At 41.6% G+C, this 18,944-nt stretch overlaps 1 protein-coding gene across 6 annotated transcripts in view; it reads right to left on the minus strand.

Moving 5' to 3' along the window:
- The window catches only part of FRY (FRY microtubule binding protein), a 674,187-nt gene that overhangs the window by 33,075 nt on the left and 622,168 nt on the right, over positions 1–18,944 (minus strand). For all 6 annotated transcript variants that reach the window (XM_086935130.1, XM_086935129.1, XM_086935133.1 and 3 more), the window contains exons 57-58: positions 13,953–14,051; positions 11,147–11,230 (exon numbers count right to left, since the gene is read on the minus strand). In XM_086935130.1, coding sequence (XP_086791256.1) covers positions 11,147–11,230; positions 13,953–14,051 — 183 coding nt within the window. The remainder of the gene's footprint in view (positions 1–11,146; positions 11,231–13,952; positions 14,052–18,944) is intronic.

An 18,944-nucleotide genomic window follows, 5' to 3' on the forward strand; every position in this document is an offset into this window, starting at 1 on the left:
CTACATTCTTATTAGAATTACTGCTTTTCATTTCATTTTAGCATATGGCATCCTAAAACATACAAAGCGAAACTGCCAAGTGAAAAGAACCTTGCGACAAAGGAAATATAAAGAGGGCAAGGAAGGGGAAAAAGTGGCACAAAGCAAAAAAGATTTGACGAGAAATTGTGTTTTTCTTTTGAAGAGGAAATATAATGTCCTTCATTGACTTTTCAAAATGATATTACAAGTTTCCCTGTGAAAAAATTGAAGTTTTGTTCCCAAGTGATCGTTGCTGTCCCTGTATAATCTTCCGTCTTCAGAAATTAATACAACTAATAAGGGTTCCTTTTGTAGGTCGTGACATGGCAATGGTTGTATTTTTTAAACCTATTTGTGAGACAGCACTGAGTTGACTAGCACAATGTCAAAGAATAACTTAAATCTTTGTTTAAAGCACTTTTATGTAAATCCCCCATCTTGCAGTAAAATCGCATTTGTTGGACACCTCCTTCACAGCCTTGATAATTCTACAGGTATCAGCAAGTGCAGGAAAGCCCCCAACATCAACATGTTCCTTGCAGTGATTTTGCAAGAAACACCAAAGGATGCTGCTGATCATGGGGGAACGTGTATGCGTCATATGGGGGAAAGGTGGAATGTCTAACCAGCACTTCCTTATGCCACACAGAGACAAACTGATGACTCAATGAATGGTAAGGATCTTGGGCTTCCAATGAACAATCCAATGCATTCTGGGAGTTGTAGTGCTGGTTCATGTAATTCATTCCAGATTACATTGGTTGTAAAAGAAATGCCCAGTAAGGCATTTTTAACCACAGTAATAGGGAGGCATGTGGTAAACCTAAACATTTGACGGCTGAGGACCTTCAGACCCTCGGTTCTTGATGCATTCCTTTGTAGCAGGCTCTCATTTCAAACTGGGGGCTCACAACTTAAATGTATTTATTACCTGGACAACCCAGAGGGCCCAGTGCAATATATTCAAAAAGTATGACATGTTTTACATGTCCTGATAGTGAAAAACGTTTAAATGAATTTTTCACTACTGCAAGACATACCTCTCCCATAGGATACCATTGGTGTTAACTTGTTACATTTTCTAAGTGTAATTTCCAAATGGGAATAGGTGACCAGTTCATGTTTGGTATCGCTGGAATCACATTTCAAAATCCTAACTTATGGTGAAGTCAGATTTTAAAGTGCAATTATGAAAAGTCTACTTTTAGAAAGGTGACATTTTCTTTCCTTAGTCATGTGATGCTTGCAGCCTGTGTCTGGGTCACATGACTGGGCGTAGTTGACAGCTGGGCTTTGTATATTCCGACTATACACCCACACACAATGGGATGATTGTGACTGGATGGCCCATCACTGGCAGGATGGCTGGGAGAAGCTGGGCACAGCCCCACTTACGCTTGAATAGGCTGTGCCCTGTCTCCAGACAAAAGGCTGCAGGGCATCTGTGCCCTTCAAAGGCATGCCTCTAGAAGCTTCTCCTAACTTCAAACTGTGTATAAATACTGAAACTCAGACACCAACTCTTGAGTACACTTCTATACCTGTGGATGTTCTGCCAAAAAGAAGGACTGCTGCTACAAGGACTGCCACTCTGCTGGACTGATGCTCTAAAGGAACTGCTGACCTGTTGTGCTGACCTGGTGCCCTCTTGCCTCCGGAACAAGAACTGGACTTGCAACTTTATCTTGAACCCAGGACCCCAGTGTAACTTCAAAGGCTAGTCTGCTGGCCTCTGGATCGGAGCTTCAAGGACATAAAAGGCTCCTAAACTTCCTACACCAGCCCCTAGATCCAGCTGCAGTGAGTTCCTGTCCCCCAAGTGGTGCTTCTTAGGTCCTGGACCTTTGGTGTGGCTCACAGACGCTGAAATCAAGCTTTTAGGCTCTTTGTGACCGTAAACCGGCCGCTCACACTGAGACCTCTTGGTTCGTACCGCAAATTAGTGGAAAGCTCCTTTAGCCCAAGTCTTCGTATTGCAGCATAGACTGCTTGCGGGGACTGCCACTGTGAAGCTTTAACAATGCCTACACCGTAAGAAGGCGCCTCGCATTTCGCCGACAGCCTCCCCTAATGCTCACTCTTTTGAATTTGACTTGGTCCAGCGTGACCAGCTAGCCGCAGGTTGCGCTTTGAGGCACTATTTTACACTTTATTTAAAAAAAATCATAACTCTCATTCTACTATATGTAGTTTTGTCATTTTTGTCTTGTTTTATGTATTAAATAATCCCCTAGATTTCTAACTTGGTGTGAGTCACTTTTTTGTGTGGTATTTTTACTGTTTGAAGTATTGTACAAATAGTTTACACACTGCCTTTAAGTTAAGCCTGACTGCTCTGCGCCAAGATATTATGGGGGCCGAGCACAGGTGTATGTGCCTTACCCTGACAAGGATTGTGGTTGCTGCTTGACCAGGGCTCATACCCTAGTCAAACAACAACCCAATGTCTCACAGTAACATTGATAAAAATTGAAAGGTCGAAAGGCTACATTAGGTTCTAAGGCCATATGACCAACAAAGCATCTACCTGGCTTTGGGAACTCTAAAATTCCATGAAGCAAACTGGCCCAGGAAAGATGCCCTGAACCATCCACCGACACCATAAAAGGGATGGCAGCATAAGGAAAGATTATGGAAATTCATAGAGATTATGCTCAGCTGATGTGCCTGAACACTGGATATGAATGACAGGCAAAAAAAGATGGTGCTCTATCCAGAAGCCTATCCGGAGAACCACAGACATCAAGCACAGGGACCAAATTCCACCTGTTACTACTGGCAATAATGTCAGTCCCTCTGCTCTGGGAACAAGTTGTCATCTCTTCCAGGGTTGCACCCACTTGAATGTATAGACATACATGATCACCATTGCTGGGATTCCTGTGTGGAGACGATAGCCCTGGGCAGAAATAGAGGATCTAAAACACTGGTGCTTTCTTAGTCATGGAATTATGTACAAATGTTCTCAGATGCATAGGTTCATGGGCCATATAAATGGAGAGAAGATCTGGCGATGCAGTCAAGCCTAGAAGGGCACAAACATACACAAGCCCGTATGTCTTTTAGCCAGAGTCTCACCTGGGGCTGCTTCTCCCTCAGAAGTTGAGGGCATTAGCTACAGTTACTTCACCCTAGAAGCTGGAAATACTCTTTTTCCTGATCCATTTTGGAGCAAGGGACCGTAAACATCAGATCTATGCTGGGAATCAAATGGAATGTCTTCTCGTTGTTCAGCAACAAAGGATAGTCCAAGAATGAGAAACTGCCACTAGGCCTTCCACCTTTTCCTCTAGGGCACAAGACAACCAATCACTGAAATAGTGCAGTAGAGGCCAACCCTGCAAGTGAAGGGGGGCCACCACCAGGACCAACAGCTTGGTGACTATTTGTGAGACAGATGAGGCAAAACAGCAGTTATGAATGAGAATGCATCTTCTGGACAAAGAAGTGAAGAAACATTTGATGTTGATCCACTATCAGGATGCAATAGTAGTCATCAGGTGTCGTGGCATGACCATCACATCTCTTGATGCTGTCAGAGGACTAATCCCTTGCAAACTCTCCATCCTGATTGGAATGAACTGTACCTAACTGTTATCCTTGATCTGCCCTGTTACTCTTGTGCATTACACTTCATAACCCTGGGGACCAGGAAAATTATGGAGCAAACCCCAGCCCATCTGGGGGGAGGAAGTAAACCCAAAATAGTAGCCCTTCTTGTTCACACTGACAGTCCAGGTGTTTGAAGTGGATTCTTGCCAAGGATTTACAAACTAGTGAACCTGCCCTTGAACGTACCAGTCTTAGCCACACCTAGCATTACCAGAAGTATAGGAGGCCATGTACAGACTTCGTAGGAGGCCATGTCCTCAGCTACTACCTGGAACTAACGCTGCTCAGATGTTGGCTGGGAACTTGTAGGAATATCTCCTTATAAAGTGATATACTGGCAACCACTCCTGGAGAGGTAAAGTCTTCTGAGCAGGTGCATATTCTCTTGTACTTCTCTTGCATTTGTCTTGTCTCCATAGCTTCGAAGTTCTTCCAGTTTCATAAGGATATTCTACTTGCAGATGTATTACCAATATAACTCTGAATTGCCTTCATTACACAAAAGCAGTGAGCCTTGTTCCTATTCAGGGCCGGACTGGGAACCACAACCGGCCCTGGCAAAGTGCTCGGCCGGTACCCCCCTCCCCACTCGGTGGGGTTGGGGGTGCCGCCGAGCTCTTTGCCAGGGCCGGTTTTCGGCCGATTTTGGTACAGGGCCGATTTTGCAGCTATGCTGCAAAAACGGCCCATTAACAAAAACGGCCCCCAGTGGCGCAAAACCGGCCCCCACCCGTGCTGCGCACCGGGGGATTGCCCAGTGCCCGCTATTGACTTCCAACAGACAGAGGGAGTTCTTCAGAGCACAGTTCATCTATGGTTGTGCGGTGTGTGCAAACAGAGTGAATGTGGGTGTCAGCAGTGTGGTGGCTCTCTTCTGAACAGCAAGCTGGGCTGGGCTACCAGCGGAGGCGAATACAAGTAGACCCATCTGCCATGTTCATTTGTTATTCATATATTTATTTATTTCTTGTGTGGAATATATTTTTTTAACTTGGTTTCTTCTGGTTTCATACATGGGAGAACATACTAAATTATTAAAGAAAATGTATGACTTTAATAGTGTTTCAAAAAGGTTCCCTCGGAGACGTTTTTGTTACATCAAGGACAAAAAAATTAAAACACCAAAGAGTAATCAATCTGTACAGTTTCCTTTACCCAAAAACAATTACGGATACCATGGCAGATGACCTTCTACAATACTGTTGTAAGGAAGGTTCACCCATATACTAAGCTGTGGAAGTTCAGCTGCTTTCATCAAACCAATGAAAGCACAGTAGGTAATGGAGTTGAGTGCAGTGGGGTGAACGGAGTGTGAGGTAGAGCGAGGAGTGCTGGGTCACAGGCGAGGATACTAGTTTGCAAGCAGTACTTCACAGCTGCCGTACCAGAATTACCCATCTCTGTGTCATACGTACAGTCCTGGCGGAATTGGACACAGTGTGTTGCATCAGTCGCATTGCATCAATCGCATCCTGACTTTTGCATGAACAGAAATCAATGAAACTGGTTTGGTTAACAAATAAGTCCTTACAAAGTCACCTACCACGTAAGGAGTTACAACAGTTCAGATTTCTAAAGTCACACTCATTTGAGTAACATCAACTTATATGAAAATGTACATTTATAATGAAAAAATATATTATTGTCAATGAAAAGCACTATGTTCTTGGAAATATGGCATCACTATCTTCCAAATTCATATGCAGTGCCAACCATTTATTAATTTCATGATGCACTTTAACTCAGCACCTTCCATTAAAATGTTTATATGGTTTTTGTAAAATATAAACACACTGATAAAGTAATAATACGCGACGCGCGACGATTGCGCGCCGAAGGCGCGCATAAGGCAAGCTCGTCTGCGCTCGTCCGCGCCGAGACCGGGCACAGGGCCACCCCCCCTGATCCATCACTCTCCCACCTCAGCAACAATTCATCACCAATAACGTATACTTCGGACCAACTGCTCAGCATCAAGCAAACAAGTAGGTTGTCCCACTCCATACCTAGATTTCACTACAACAATCCCAGGATCGGTCCTCTTAAGTGTCCTACCTGTACTGAGACGCCATCTACCCCTCATCCTACACCTCCGCCACTAGTGTCAGCAGCTCTTATAAATGTAAGATCACTGCCGAAACACAAATTTGAAATCGCAGATTTCATAGAATCGCAACATTTAGATATTTTATTCATCACCGAGACGTGGGGAGACGAAGCCTCTGGCCCGGACTTCAGAGACGCCACGCCTAACAATTACTGCGTGTGTAAGTTAGACAGACCGATAAGGAAGGGTGGAGGAGTCGCGATCATTTACAAAAATCACCTCACGATAACTACAGCAGACACAACATACCCTGAATGCGAGGCCCTTCTCTTCTCAATAGGCTTATCCAGTAAAGCCACTTTCAAAGGCATGTTGATCTACCGTCCCCCAGGATCCAGAGCCAAATTCCTAGCACGCTTGGATCATATAATCGAAACATCAATTGGATCACCGCAGTTTACCATCTTAGGAGATCTAAACTTTCATCTCGAAGTTTTAGATGACCCAGACACCATTATGCTCCTGGGAGATTTAGAGACAGCCGGACTCACACAAATTGTTAAAAAACCCACGCACAAAGCAGGACATACGTTGGATGGATTATTCACCAACCACCCTGAAATCTCCATCACCGAGGTCTTCCCTTTAATCTGGACAGACCACTCAGCAATATGCTTCTCTATTCCCACTAAACCCACTTCCCCGTGCTTGCCTCTTCCCCTTCCCACCAAATTCAGAGACTGGAAAAACCTAAATCTTGAACGTCTCACTCAGATGATACAGGACAGCCCACTACCTAATGAGCATGATCCCATAGCAGCATCAGATACTTACATGGACAATCTGATCGAAGCCTGCGATAAATTAGCACCTTTCAAATTATCCCATCAGAGTAGAAAACTTCCTTCAGCCCCTTGGTTCTCTGAATCACTCAGACTCCAGCGCCTGCACTGCAGAAACCTCGAACGGCAGTGGCGCCGTAACTTTAATACGGCTGATAAGATCACTTACAAAAGCGCTCTCTCTAACTATAAAAAAATCATTAAAACAGAGAAAACCACGTATTACACAAACCAAATTAATCAGGCTAAAAACTCCTCAGGAAAACTATTCCAAGTAGTAACTTACCTGTCTAGCCCACCTGCCCCCCAGTCAGAGGGATCCCAAGCCCTCTCGGATTCATTGGCAAAATTCTTTGAGGACAAGGTCAGAGCCATTTTTAATACGTTTACACCTGACGTAGTGCACTCTCCCCCTCAATCGATCGCCGATACTGGCCCCACATTCGCAGCTTTTGAACCTACCACCTGCGAAAACACTCTTCCTCTGATCGCTCGAACCAAATCTGGTTCACCTCTGGACCCTTGCCCTCCAAGTATCCTTAACCTCATCCCTGAAGTCATTGCCCCACCACTAACCATCATATGCAATGCAATGTTTGCATCAGGTGTCTACCCTTCAGTATGGAAAAAAGCAATAATCAAGCCCCTACTCAAAAAGCCCAGCCTAGACCCTCTCCTGCCTGCCAGCTACAGGCCCATTGCCTGCCTCCCATTCCCTGCAAAAATCTTTGAAAAGATTATGAATACCCAGCTGTCACACTATATTCATCATAACAATCTACTAGATGACACCCAATTTGGGTTTCGACAAGGCCACGGAACGGAGACGGCTTTACTAAAAGCTGCAGATGAGATTAGGGCTACGATGGATAACGGAGGAGCCGCAGTACTGATACTCCTCGATCTATCCGCGGCCTTTGACACGGTCGACCATGCCACCTTGATCGACCGTGTCGAGGCCATAGGAATCACAGACAAAGCCAAAAACCTCCTGGCTTCATTTCTGGCAAACCGTCCGCAAACTGTAAGGCTAGGCAATTTTACATCCCAGACTTTCTCCCTGCCATGTGGAGTACCGCAGGGATCCTCGCTAAGTCCGACACTATTCAACATCTATGTGTCGGACCTGGCGAGGGTCATAAAATCCTGCGGAATCTCCCTGACTACTTATGCTGACGACACCCAATTGGTGCTGTCAATACACAATGACGGAATCTCGGTGGCAGCCAACTTCCAAATGGGAATGATGGCAATAAGCTCCTGGATGTCATCCAACTGTCTTAAACTCAATTCTGATAAGACAGAAGTGATGACATTCGGGAGGCTTCAACCTACCTGGTCCCCACAATGGTGGCCCCACCAGATGGGACAACCCCCAGAACCTGTAACGAAGGTACGCAACCTGGGCGTTATCTTCGACAACAAGCTGTCATTTCAGCAACATGCTAATGCAGTGGTTTCCTCTTCCTTCCACACACTAAAAAGGATAAAAAAACTAATCCCATACCTTCCTCCTCATGCAGGCAAAACCCTGGTCAGTACTTTGGTATTCTCCAAAACTGACTACTGCAACGCACTGTTTCTCAATGCACAACAAAAGGTCCTCAATAAACTGCAAACAGTGCAGAATGCAGCAGCCAGGACACTGCTATCCATCCCTAGGTTTGCATCGGTCTCCCCCTACATCCGACAGCTGCACTGGCTACCGGTGAGGAGCCGTATCAAATTTAAAGCACTATGCATAGCATACAAGGCTATCCATGATCATGGACCTCTATTTTTAAGAAGAGCCTTCCGACCGCTTGAACACACAAGAACCTTGCGGTCATCCTCAGCACATTTACTCATGGTCCCTCGTACAAGAAGGGCCAACTGGGGCGACAAACGCTTCTCAGTGGCAACAGCCATTTTGTGGAACACACTCCCTCTACACATCAAGTGTGCTCCGACCCTTCTGAATTTCAGAAAGAAACTAAAGACCTGGTTGTTCCCTGCCTAAACCTCCATACCCCTCCCCCCCCATGAGAGTTCTGCATCTACAGCGCCGAGACACCCAAGGGTATTTGCGCGCTTTAAAAATTGCCAAATAAATAAATAAATAAATAAATAAATAAATATGTTATCAAAAATAATTAACAAATTGGCTTGACAACTCAGCTGTTCAAAAGTACAGACCAGCCGCACCCAAGCTGCTGGTCCATGTTATGAACCTAGACAGATATTTTAAGGCACTAGAAGGTGGTGCACAATTAATATGGCACTACTGCTATGCATCCAAAATGCTCTAGCCACTGGCCTTCTGTCTTTTAATGCATTACAAACCTAGATCACAAAGTTTTATTTTTCCACGAAAAGGTGTCACACCTAGATCTGTAGCAAGCCACACTTACTCAGCAAAAAACAGAACTATTCAAATAGGTCCATGTAAGGCTCCAAGTGGCAAACAAAGTTTCAAGTAAAGTTAAATGAGAGCGACAGCTTTGAGGATTACATCGTAATCCTCAAAGGTGCAAAATGACAAACTTCTTTGTCTAATCAACCCTCTGCATTTTCCACAGTGAAAATTATATCAGATAAAACTAATCTCTTCATCTAACACAGCCAGTTCACGGAGTTAAACAATATCCCAGAGTATACTGCACTGACAAATAACCGCTTAACCGCGGCGACAATTCCGCAGTGGTGCGGTGGTTTAGCAGAGTGGGCGGGGGACATGCGCAGCACTATGGAGGTAGTGCACGCGACGGCCGTTTGCCGACAGAACCATCAAAGGGATTAAAAGCAGATTGAGGATTAGACTGAGGGCCTGATTTATATCTTGGTAGATGGGTTATACCCTCACATCGGTGACGGATATCCGATCCACCAGAATATTAATCCGATAGGATATAATCAGATTTATATTTCGAAGGACGGGATATCCGTCACCGTTGTGATGGAGTAACCCGCCCACCAAGATCTAAATCAGGCCATAAGGTCGATTATTCAGGCAACTCTCCTACAATTTCAAAACTGACAATTTAATTAGTTTCTGAGAATCTCACATTCGATGACTGACAAAAATGTGAAATCAAAAATGTATAGTGTTAGAGAAAGATGTAGAGCCAGTCACCCATCTATTGTACCAGGGCCAGTTCTAAAGGCTCCCAGTTCTTCTAAAGCCATGTAACTACAGAGGAATGAAATGCGGCAATGAGCCGGGGTCAGAAAGAAGCTGAGATTGCCGACATGCAATCACCAACTACTACAATCTACACTACTAAATTCTACTACAGTAGTACTAGGTCTTTTTTTAATCTAGATAAATCTAAGGTGATTCAAAAGGAAGCCCATGGTATCCCGGGGTACTTTTTATGAATGCCTCTTATCAGTTGTAGAACTTTGCAAAGGTGGACTTCCTGCAAATTGAACTGACCGTTATCACATAGGGTATTGGACCTAGGGTAGGATGCCATAGCAGGTTGAAATTCCTACAAACTCTCAAAGCTACAAATATCGGAGGCACAAGTAACTCTAGGGTGCACAGATGCTTCACAATATGAGATTTTGGGAATAAACTGTGGGGATCTGTATTTCTGTGCTGATCTCTGCATGTTTTCCCCCTGTTCCAAACAAAGACGTTGGCTTCTAAGAATATGTCGAAAAACCCCACATCTTGCAATACCTCTGAGAACGGTAACTCCAATATATAAATGCTGGCATTAAAATACATTTCACACAGCATCTTCACTTAGGAACAGATTGTCTCACAGTGGTAGTATCAACTGGTTGACCTTGAATAGGACTACTACCTGCAACGTGACATTATGAGGAAGATCAGTGACAAATGTAGTACTTTTGCCTCTCATAATATCCCCTAGGAGTACCCTCAAATTTGGGTTGATCATGTAGGGTCAAGTAGATGTTAATTTAAGTAAGATTTTGCACTTAGAGAGCTGAGAACCAAAAGTCTCATCTGTCACACTATAATACATTTGCTTTTTATTTCATGAACAGTTACAATTTATTCAGAGTTCCATTTATTTCCAAATTAGCTGCAATCAATTGATTCTAGTAGATCATGCGCATCATTTCTTAATGCCACAGGCATCAACACAGCCAAAATATAAAAACCTATCGCAATACCAGGATAATGAGCTTCAGAATGATCTATTTTATGGGAACTCTATGCAAATAAACTCAGAAAAAAGTGAAAAATGAAATTGCAACATAAAGTAGTGGAAGATACAACTAAAGACAAAAGAAGGTCAAAGAGGACAATAAAATCATGACCCATGTAAAACTGCCCAGACATACCCTACCCTTTCCTCATGACATGACTAATTCTTGTCAACCAACCCAAGGCTATAACAACATTGCAACACCGACAATAACTGAAATGAAAACATATATTCCCCATTCATTGTGTTGTGTGCAAGGGGCAAATGGAAGGATTGATTAAGAATTGGTATCTTTCATTCTTTGGATTTCAATTATATATTGTGTGTTTTTAACTGAAGCCACATGCAATATATTTCCTAAACTTGTACCAAGGAAGCATTTAAAAAAAGTTATAAATATATATTGTAAATCAGTCTCTGTCTAGATAGTGCAGCTAATGTAACTTTTATCCCATAGTTCTCACCTTTTCTTCAGAGTCTCCAGGTTGACATGTAATAACACCGTCTCTTGAACCACCAGCAAAAGTAGACTTGCAGTTTGTAAGCCACTATTATGGGAAAAATATAAAAAAAATATTAAACCTATACAGCATATGGAGGTTCATGTACCAACTTGTATACTGTTTCAGATTTTAGTGGATTTGAGTACTCAAAGTTTCTTTACCCTCCTCCGTTTGCCCCCTACTCCATTATGGGTAAACTGCTGATTAAGAAAGAGTTTTACAAGCTCCCCCAGCAATATGTAACTGAACAGAATTATGGATAATGGTCTTTATATGCAGAGCCCAGGACTTTGGTAGTAGTAGTGAACCCTATTTCTACGGAGAAATGTGTGGTGACTTTGTTGGCCAACAATGAAAGAAAAGCTTTTGAACTTAGTGTTCAAAGGGACTAGGTGAGAGAGTTAGACAGTTTCAAAGATACCTATTTCGATGACCTAAAAGGATACTACCAACACAAGAACACAATAAAAGTATCCTATGAAGAAAAGATAAGGGAAATAAATTATTGGAATCCCTTGCTGTTAGTCCTTACGTGTGACTGAGCAGTCAGCATGGGTATATGTTCACACCTTGATCAATATGTACTCATATGATCAACCCTTAAACCACAGAATTCAAATGTACATGTTCTTAAGTAGAAAATTAATACTCATTAATAATTTATAATATTTACAATAAATATGATCAAGTATTCTCTAACAGATTAATTTTTTTAAGTTTTCAAGGTATTTATAACTGTGGTAGGCTCCATGATCAGTGCAGTAAAAGGGACATTTTTAAGTTCTTTGTTTGCATCAAAGTGCCATTAATTTATTTTTATGTTTATTTGCTTTACCGCTGAGTTATTTCAGCATCATTGTTTTTTGATAGTTCATTTGCTTGTATTGTATACAGTGTAAAGCTTCCTCCATTCATTTGTTCCAACAGCGAAAACATCCCCCCATATGGTGGGTTTGCCTGGGACATTTCCAAAGCTTCATTCTCAAAAGTGATCAAAGTTAATAGTCTTATATGGATGTATTGAAACTGCATTTATATAGAGCTTACTATTCCATGACAAGGTGTTGAAGCGATGTGCCCATATTGGGAGATTTACTGCAGTCTGAAAATAAGTAAGTGTATTCATGAAACTGTCTGATTGTGAAGAATTACTCATTTACGATAAATATTGTATTTCACTATTAAGTGCTTGACTACTTATGACCTCTAAAAAATAATATCCTGTAAGTTTATCAAAACTCCACTATGTGGAAAAGGTGGAAAGTGTAGACAAACTCCTCTTCAGAACAGATTTCAATACAACCTTAGATGTAGAGAAGATGAGCACACAGGGCATAAAGATAACTACAATCCAAATTTAGGGAATCTCTTAGAATTGTTCTCCTTTGCGATATATCCTAGTACAAATGGAAAGGGAGGGAGGTGATCAGCCCAAACAGACGGGCCCGTAGGGAGTACTGCATAAATGTTGATGTTCACACAATCCAAAGATGTCAAGTCAAGTGAAGTCAGAGGCATTTGTAACGCGCACATATCACTTCCAAAGATTCTCATGGCGCTTGCCATGCAAAGTCGTTTGTATTCAAGTGATACAAAGCCCATCTCTAGTGGCTCAAGAGTAAGTCTTTCAATGTGGAGTACGTCAGAGGCATGAAGACAATACCTTTGATTTTTTTAACAAGAGAAATTGTGGGACAGGTCACAAAAATATGAAGGAAAAGAAAAAGAAAGGACGGGCGAGATTGGACAAAGACCTCACAATGCGGCTCAAGTTACAATGTAAACATTTTATTTTACTCAAATTCCAGTGTATTTTATGCCTCTTTATTCCACTTTTTGTACGCCCTTTTTCTTCGGCAGTTGTCTTTATCTTCATTGACAAACCACAGACCTATGTAGTTTACACACCAGCAACCATAGTTTTTGACCACACGTCTGCGATTAAAAGAACAATATTGTTTTGAGGTTTGACCTCTTGCCTTGTTATCTGCCACTTTGATGGTTAACATATTTTTGTTTAATGGTTTCACATTTTCCAGTTATGTTACTGGTGTAGATGACACCTAATATATAGTCATCAAGCAGAGCTGCCAAGAGGAGCTATGTCATGACTTTTAGGTAGGACATTTATAAGCCATCATGAAAAGAGATTTTGGTTAAAAAGCCAGTCCCGGCTGAAGGGGGGCACATGTTACATGAGGCCTCTTAGCAACTATGCCACGGTTAATGAGTGTTTTCAGGACGTCCTATGCTCCTTTACAACTCTGAGTACTCCTCGACGAAAATATGTCCATTAACTAGATGCTGCGGTAATGGAAATTATGTAACACCTTTGATATCACAGGGTTACCCCTTGTGCCATATTTCTTATCTCCTATTAGCTTCTGAGGAGCTATGAAAATTCACTTTTATTTTTGGTTTCTCCTGCTGCCTTCGTGACTATTGAGACCAGGGACAGCAAAAACGGTGCCAAAATTGCCAAAGTACAAGCAGAGACAGCATCGGCTAACCATGGCTCCTTCTAATGGATGTCTATGCCAACACATTTTTTACGTAAGAATGGTTAGTATTACAAAATGCTTAAACATCCCTTAAGCTGATATTTTCCCCAGCATAAAACTAGTTCTGCTTCCCTTATGGCCTCAAAGAAAATCTTTCAATAGAAGGGATATTAATACTACCTATCCATAAATTGCCATGGAGAACACTCATTTGGTCCGAGCTTGGATAATTCTGGGTTGGTGGAAAGAAAAAGAAATAAGGTTACCGAGACAGTTGCTTCTTTTCTGATGTTGTACGTGTCCAGGTATTCCTGCAACTCCAGCACACTGAACTTTAGCTTTTCTAGAAGGCCACAGGAAAGCAGCTGGAAAATAAATAGAACAGGTTGTAAGTAGTCAACTACAAGGGAAGCAATAGAATTCAATTACTGTAAGCACAGAAGGCAATTACAAATCAAAAGACGACCAAGTGGAGTTTCCAATAAATCACTACTTTTCAACTGCACTAATTTATAGGGAGAACACCTTTACTGTTCATTACCAACAAGTCAGGTTTAATACACCTGGTGAAGCGACATTATTTTACAATCAACATTAAATCATTCATTTGTACATACTTTAACCCCAACTCAAGCTCTACTAATAACAAACTTGTAATGGCAAATGCACATTTTCAATAGGGTTGTAAATTAACAGCATGCATTAATGGACTCATTATGAAGGCTCGCATTCATCTTGCTGGTCAGCCTGACTATGGTAGGTGTACTACTCTGGAAATGCTTCTCTTAGATGACTGTTCCAATGTTGAGCCTAGCTAATTATGGAATGTAGCACACTGACGCCACCAGTGTTTTGCCCTATTTTATACCTGAACACAATTACATTGAATCAGTTTGTGGCATGTATTTTGCGTGAGTAACAAATTGCATACAATAATTTTGATTAGCAATTTTTTTTTGGTTCTGAACTGTTAATTAGCATTTTCTGAAATGCCTACAAATAACTCTGGTCATATGAGAAACAAGAACTAAAAAGCACATTGAATTGGACCTCGGTGAGGGTAAAAACAGAAAAGCAAAAAATCACAAGGAACTACGTCTCTAATTGATAAATCATGGCACCAAAGAGATACAGAATAATGTAAAAGCCAAACGTTGAAGGAGTAAAAGGTAAAAAGTAGTAGTCAATATATATGGAAAGCCACCGCATCACTCCCTGCTTCGACAAAGCGCAGGTTGGGTGTAGTAGTCAAGTTGAAGGCAATAGCTAGATAATGAAATAATTTCAAGGGTTGCGGGAGCTTCCGTTGAGAACTAGATTAATATTCTTAGTGAACGAATGTGTCAAGACTTCAGACCGTTTGTGTGTGAGATTTTTTTGTGTTTCATGTGTGTGAAGGTCGGTGCCACACTTGGGGGGTTGGGGGGATGGGAGGCCCACAAAGTGTTGGCATTGTCTGTGTGGATGGCGGAGACTATAGCGATTGCCTGACCTTAGTATGGGGAAAGGAGTAGTATAAGGCTTAGAGTGTCATGTGGAATTAGATGCATGGTGGTATAGTTAATCTAGGGCTGGGGATAAGTGCTGTAGAGTGTGATCACTGGTTTGGTGTAGGAGGTGAGATCGATGGTTATAATAAGTACTATGGATATTATGTTTTGGTGGCAATGTTTCTGGGACCTTGAAGTTCATTTGGTTAGTGTTGTATTTGTTTTAGATAGTGGTGGGGGAAGTAAATTCAGTGAATTTGCTGCAAGTGTTTTTCTTGTGTTCAGGTAGTCTGTTGATGAACCAGAAGGTGAAAATCTGTGTTGGGCTGAGCTTGAAGTGGTGTGCAAGAGATGGTGTAAACATGGGAAAAATTAGTAGATGGGAGTGTCCATGTGATACATTGGATAGTAGAAATGCCACTAATTTTGCATATTCAATGGATTGTGTAATCATCTGCAATGCGATTATTGAAGAGGAGTGTATATAGGAAGTACGCTAGATAGAAGGGGAGACCAGGAGCATTCGCTGCCTGATAGCTTCCTAATGGGCCTCCAGAAGGATGGAAGAGACTCTCTAGAAGTCCCTGCCTTGTCTGCAATATGTCAAAAAAGTTTTGTTGGGCTTCTCACTGATTCCTAGTGCCATAATTTCAAAAATATGTTCCAGGCCCTATGTTTCAAGTTTGGCAAAGCCAGACATTGGAAAATAAGTATTGATTCATCACTGTAGCTTGTCCCGTAGGCTAACATTGAATCAGCAGCCATCTAATGTGCACAATAAAGATATAAAAATCCACTATGTCTTTGTTCTGGTAAGGAGAATTAGGTACAAAAAAGGGATAGAACTCTTTGGAAAGCCACTATGCCAGGCCGCTTGATTTGCTACATGCCCTCCTATGTATTGAGATTAAATGAGGACCTTTGACTGCGACTGTTATAATGGACTACCAGTGTTTAATTGATTCCATGTGTTTTAATTCACTCCATCTTGAATGTACGACATCATTTTGATGCACTTCAATTTTGGACTACGATTTCATCTCATGTCTCCTTTTAGCTTCAGACTAGGAGTTTTTCAAAATGGCCTTACCTGAAACAGAACATGTTGAGTGTGCTTCTCTGTCTCAGAGTGCAGTGTGGTAAACAGTGGTGCACAAATGTGCATTATGTTGTACATTGAGAAAGTAAGTTATAACTATGGACTATAACATGCTCTAACTCCATCTTGAATTCTGCCTCTGTCTAGCTTGAGTTCTGCACGCACAAGCAGGCACCCAGGTTACTCACGGTTATTTAGTTTATTCACATTCAAGATTGTTTTCCTCTTTGAGGGTGTTTTCTGTACTTGTGAGATGTTTTCTACTCTCTCGGGCTACACCAAGATAAGGAGCTGGAACATGTAGTATGGGAGCGCGAGGAGAATACGTGAGAGATCATTTGACTTGGAATGATTGCAGGAGCCTGGCCAGCACTAGTAGGTTTCCTTGATGTAGAGGGTGTCTTTTAAACCTTCTCGTGCATTGAGAATATTATAAAAAAAAGGCTTTCTTGGCTCGAAACTGTGTTTCTCTCCTGAGGGATGGACACATCTGGTCAGTGCTGCATTTCCCGGCTTGAGGAGTCTTTTGAACCCAGTATTGTCATTTGGGATCCCCCAGTCTTGTGTGGGCTAAGATGAAGAAATTGCAGCCAGTGAGGTATTTTCTTGGATTATCAGTTTTGATATATATATATGTGTATATATATATATATATATATATATATATATATATATATATATATATATACATCTTTATAGGTGTTTATTTCTGTGCGCACATTCATTTCTTCATTGGTACTTGTTCACTGACATTATCTGATATATTCTGTGTTTCTGTGTATATATTTTATATGCTTACATGCTATGTACACATGCTCTTTATATTTTAGTCTCTATGCTTAGGTTTTGTTCCCTTGCATTTCACTTGTGAATGTTTCATTATTATCTGACTTATAAGTGTTTATTATTTGCATTTGCTTTACATATATATAAGTAAATTTACATTTGCATGTTACTTTTAATTTGACATCTGGGAAAGCCTTTCTGCTAGACAGTGTTGCACTAATGAAACTCCACGCTTTAGTCTGAAAACTGTCTCTTGATGTGGCATATTAGGTGAGTGTGGAGCCCCCAGGTGCTTTCTTGCTTTACTATGTGCCTCTGCAGAGGAGTGCTGAGTTGCTTTCATTTGGGAGTGTAAAGCAAGACAAGGCTCCAGACATTTCCATAGAAAAATGGAATGCATACCTTCCACAAGGAATCCCTTTTTAACAAAAGGCCAATGGAAACTCCAGGTAGGGTGTACAGGTAACGAATCCTTTTTTTAAAAGTGTATTACTCAATTCTGGATTATTTTGAATTGTTTTAAATGCTAGCTGAAAAGGGATTGGCAAGCTAACAGAAGTATAATGCAGTTGTCTGCTTTAGAAGGCATAAAAATATGGATTAATGACAAACCTGTGAAGCAAAAAAGATAATGTTTTCTGGTACAGCCAATCGAAACATGGGACAACAGACCTGGAAGAGGCCGTCCTTTTAGTGTGGGGTACAAATGTAATAGTGGTCCATCAAAAACTCACACTTTGACTTTGTGACCTAAGGTTATATGGAGGTGTCTTTTAGAGGTGGGAGGATATAAAGCATGACCCTCCTTGATGCTTAAAGGAAATCAATGGTTCAAGTTTATAAATTTCAGGCGACAAGTTATGAACATTCGTCCAGTTTTCAATTTTTGTCATGACACACTAGCTGATTCTCTTTTATTTATTTATTTATTTAATTTGTATAGCGCTACAGCTACCCACCAAGGGGTTTCCCGGCGCTAGTAGTTCAGAAATGCGTATTTTGCCAGTCAATATCAGATGTTAAAAAGCCACGGTTTTAATGCTTTCCTAAACTTCACATGGCTGACTTCCGAACGTAAGGAATGAGGCATCTTGTTCCAGAGGGATGGGCCTAAGAAGGCAAAGGATCTTCCCCCCCATCCGTGATAATTTGATTTTGGGAATAATGAAATTGTTAGCGGTTGCTGATCTAAGGACTCTCGAAGGTAAGTAAGGATGCACAAGTTTCCGCAGATATTTAGGAGCAGTTCCAGTTGAAATTTTGTGCATAAAGCATAAGGATTTGAACCTAATCCTATTTTCAATTTTCAACCAATGGAGGTCACGGATGTATTTAGTAGTGGGGCAGGACATAGGGATTTTGAAAAGAAGTCTCGCCGCTGCATTTTGTACTAATTGCAGCCTTCTGATTGTAGCTTTCTTTGCCCCTAGGTACAGCACATTACTATAATCTAGCCTTGAAGTAATCAAGGCATTGATGACAGTTTTTTTGGTGCCATCAGGGAGCATCCAGCAGATCTTCTTTAGCCATTTTAAGACTGCAAAACATGTAGCAGAAGTCTTAACGGCTTGCTGGTGCATATCTAATGATTCGTCAATGATGACTCCCAAGTTACGTGCCTGTGAAACAGGTATAGGAAGAGGGCCCATTTCAGATGGCCAGTGTTGTGGTCCCCAGGCCTCTCTATTTTTTCCAAGAATAATTAGCTCCGTTTTCTCTCCGTTAAGCTTAAGAAAATTATCCTGCATCCATCCAGCGATCTTACCTAACCCTAATTTTAGCATGGAAGGATGGTTACTTTCGGCTGAAGAAAGAGAGAAAAGGAGCTGTGAGTCGTCAGAATATGAAAACATATTCAAACCTGTCTCCTCAACTAATCTCGC

The sequence above is a fragment of the Lissotriton vulgaris genome, chromosome 8 (assembly GCF_964263255.1).
Source record: "Lissotriton vulgaris chromosome 8, aLisVul1.2, whole genome shotgun sequence".
NCBI lineage: Eukaryota > Metazoa > Chordata > Amphibia > Caudata > Salamandridae > Lissotriton > Lissotriton vulgaris.